This window comes from Bison bison, unplaced genomic scaffold, assembly GCF_000754665.1.
Source record: "Bison bison bison isolate TAMUID 2011002044 unplaced genomic scaffold, Bison_UMD1.0 scf7180017858380, whole genome shotgun sequence".
NCBI lineage: Eukaryota > Metazoa > Chordata > Mammalia > Artiodactyla > Bovidae > Bison > Bison bison.
In genome coordinates, this window is record NW_011488953.1 from 11759 (window position 1) to 14365 (window position 2607).

A 2607-nucleotide genomic window follows, 5' to 3' on the forward strand; every position below is an offset into this window, starting at 1 on the left:
ATGGTTCAGGAGTTTTCAGTCAGGCAGTTATCACTGATGTTTGTTCGGTGCCCACTGGTTACCTAGCTGCGGGCTCCATGCTGTGGAGGGTCATCAAGGAGTTAGAAAATACCGCCCCGTCCCACCCACCCCCACCCCAGGTGCTCAGAATGTAATTCTGGAGGTCAAATGGGTACCTATGTTCACACACAAGTGAAAGAGATTCAAGAACATGTATTAATCCATTCAACATTGAGTGATGGGGGGTTATTTTCCTAAGCCTTATCCCATGAGTCCTTGTCAGAGTTAGAAATCTCCAGTTGTGAGCACCTTCAGCCTCTTGGGAACACAGAATCTAACATATTGCTGTGCTCTGTCAATCTGCTCAACCACCTCTCAGCTTTTGCGCTCAAAGTGGTAGGAGAGAAACATCATTGTCAGGGATATTGCGAGACATGGGTTCAGAGACTGTCTGCTCTATCGTTGAACTAGCTGCGTGATTCTGGCTACATCCTGTTGCCTCTCTGGGCCGCACGTGGACAAGTGACTCTTCAAGGCCCCTGTCAGGTCTGATACACATGTGACATAAGACTGTACCTTTGAAGAAATTAGAGAGCAATTCAAGAGAGCTTGTAATCAAGAGCTAGACAGCACTGGGCAGACTGAATGCTGAGAGTAGAGCCTTGTCGTTCTGTATCACTTTTACGGATCCTGAACAATCTAGCTCTCTGGCCCGCCCCGCCCCCCACGTCAGCCCTTTCAGCTGAGTGTCCTCTAAATGGCCTTTGAGGAATCAGGCAGGGAGAGGGCGGCACGGAGCCCCTGGCCTCTATCACTGGATACATCCCCCCAACAGGTGCACAGGCCCTGCCGCTCTTCAGATTTGGACAGCACAGAGAAGGGAGGGTGGCCTCATTTTCTGCTGCTGCAATGAGCCTTGGCAGACCCACAAAGAGCAGAGATCCAACTCGCCAGCCTGTGGCTGGGAGGCATTTGAAATACCATTTGGTGAAGTCTGGGTTTTTCTCTTTTTTGTTTAATTTTCTTAGAACCACTTGGAGAAGATTACAGTTTCACATCTCAAGTAATGGCTGCAATCAGTCAATCAACAAATATGTGCTGAGCATTTCCTACGTGCCCAGATTTCTGCCAAGGGTACGGGCTTGGGGGTGGGGAAGACGAAGGAAATATCAGTTGCCATCCCAGCACTCAGGTGGCCTGTCCAACCTGCTTCTGGCAGGCAGAGGTTCCAGCGTGGGCAATAGTCAGAGAAGCAGCAAAGAACTGCACCCCCAATCTCTTGTTTCTGTGGGGAAGACAGTCTAAGTTTTGAGGAGGGGTACAGCAGCTGGCTTTTCCTCCTGATGTCTATTCCAAGCTATTTTTAGCCACAACTTAGGATGGTGAGGGTGAGCAGCTGAAAGCATCCAGAGTGTTAGGACAAAGCTGCCTTGGACTGAGAATGTGCCATCACAGACACAAGTGTCTAAAACTCTTCCATCCTCCAGTGTTGAGCTCAGTCTGCCCTGACAGGCCAAAGTTAACAGGAAGCCATGGCCCCAGGACAGAGTAATGACATGAACAGTCCTAGGGGAACAACTGAAATGCCTGCAGCTGAGAATAACACTTGCACCTCTATGGAAAGAATATTGGGTCAAAATGGGTCATAGAAATAATATTTCCTGCAAGAGAGAAAGAAATCTGCCTCTTGTAACAACAGGTATGTTTCTGGGTAAGTGGACATCTGAAGCATCTCCAAATATTGAGTTGTTTTTCATTTATTTTGGCTGGTGGGATGTGCCATGGGAAATTTTCTTTTCCAAAAAAAGGGGTTGTGTGTTGTCACTGTTTCAGGATGATCAGGATGAAGTGAACCAGAACTACTTAGCGGATGAAGAGGAAGAAGCAGAAGAGGAGGCTAGGGTGATGGTACCTGATTTGGAGGAGGAGGAGGAAGAAGAGGAGGAGAAAGAAGAGGAGGAGAAGGAGGAGGAAGATAGTCACAGTCAGGAAATAGACAGTGCCTGGTGGCGGAAACTGCAGATTGTGAATGAATACCTGTGGGATCCGGAGAAAAGGACATCTCTGGCCCGAACAGGTCAGAGTTGGAGTAAGTCCCAGTGGTCCCAATGCCCCAGTCGGGTGTCCTTTGCTTTCGGCTTGGCGTCCAGGACTCCTTTACCACACGTTGGATGGGCTTGTCTGCAAACTTCTCTTAGCTCTTCACGTAACCGGATCAACGCCTAGGGAAATAATGGGCAGATCTCATCAGAACAAACTCCAAGTGGGTGAACAGACGATTGTGTAGCTGAAATCCACTGGGCTCAACAGCATTTTGTAGTGCAGAAAGACAGTAAGAATGAGTTGAAAAAGCACAGGTTTTATGGAAGCCCCAGCCCTGTCATTTTCTCTCTGTAACTTTGGGCTCATCATTTATCCTCTCTGAGCCTCAGTTTCCTCACCTGATAAACAAGGGAAGCAGTATCTCCCTTTCTGTCTCACAGGAGCAGCCTGAGACTCTGGTAAGATATGAACATGGTAAAACCGAAAGTATTACGCAGAAGACTATTCCTAGGATACGAGACTCAGGTCCCTACTAACCTGACCAAGGGTTTGTAGAGTCTCATC

At 48.2% G+C, this 2607-nt stretch overlaps 1 protein-coding gene across 2 annotated transcripts in view; it reads left to right on the forward strand.

Moving 5' to 3' along the window:
- The window catches only part of LOC105005290 (protein ATP1B4-like), a 10487-nt gene that overhangs the window by 2622 nt on the left and 5258 nt on the right, over positions 1 to 2607 (forward strand). The window contains exon 2 of one of the 2 annotated variants that reach the window (XM_010863243.1): positions 1834 to 2089. In XM_010863243.1, the coding sequence (XP_010861545.1) occupies positions 1834 to 2089 (256 nt within the window). The remainder of the gene's footprint in view (positions 1 to 1833; positions 2090 to 2607) is intronic. The other variant, XM_010863250.1, reaches the window with a different exon arrangement.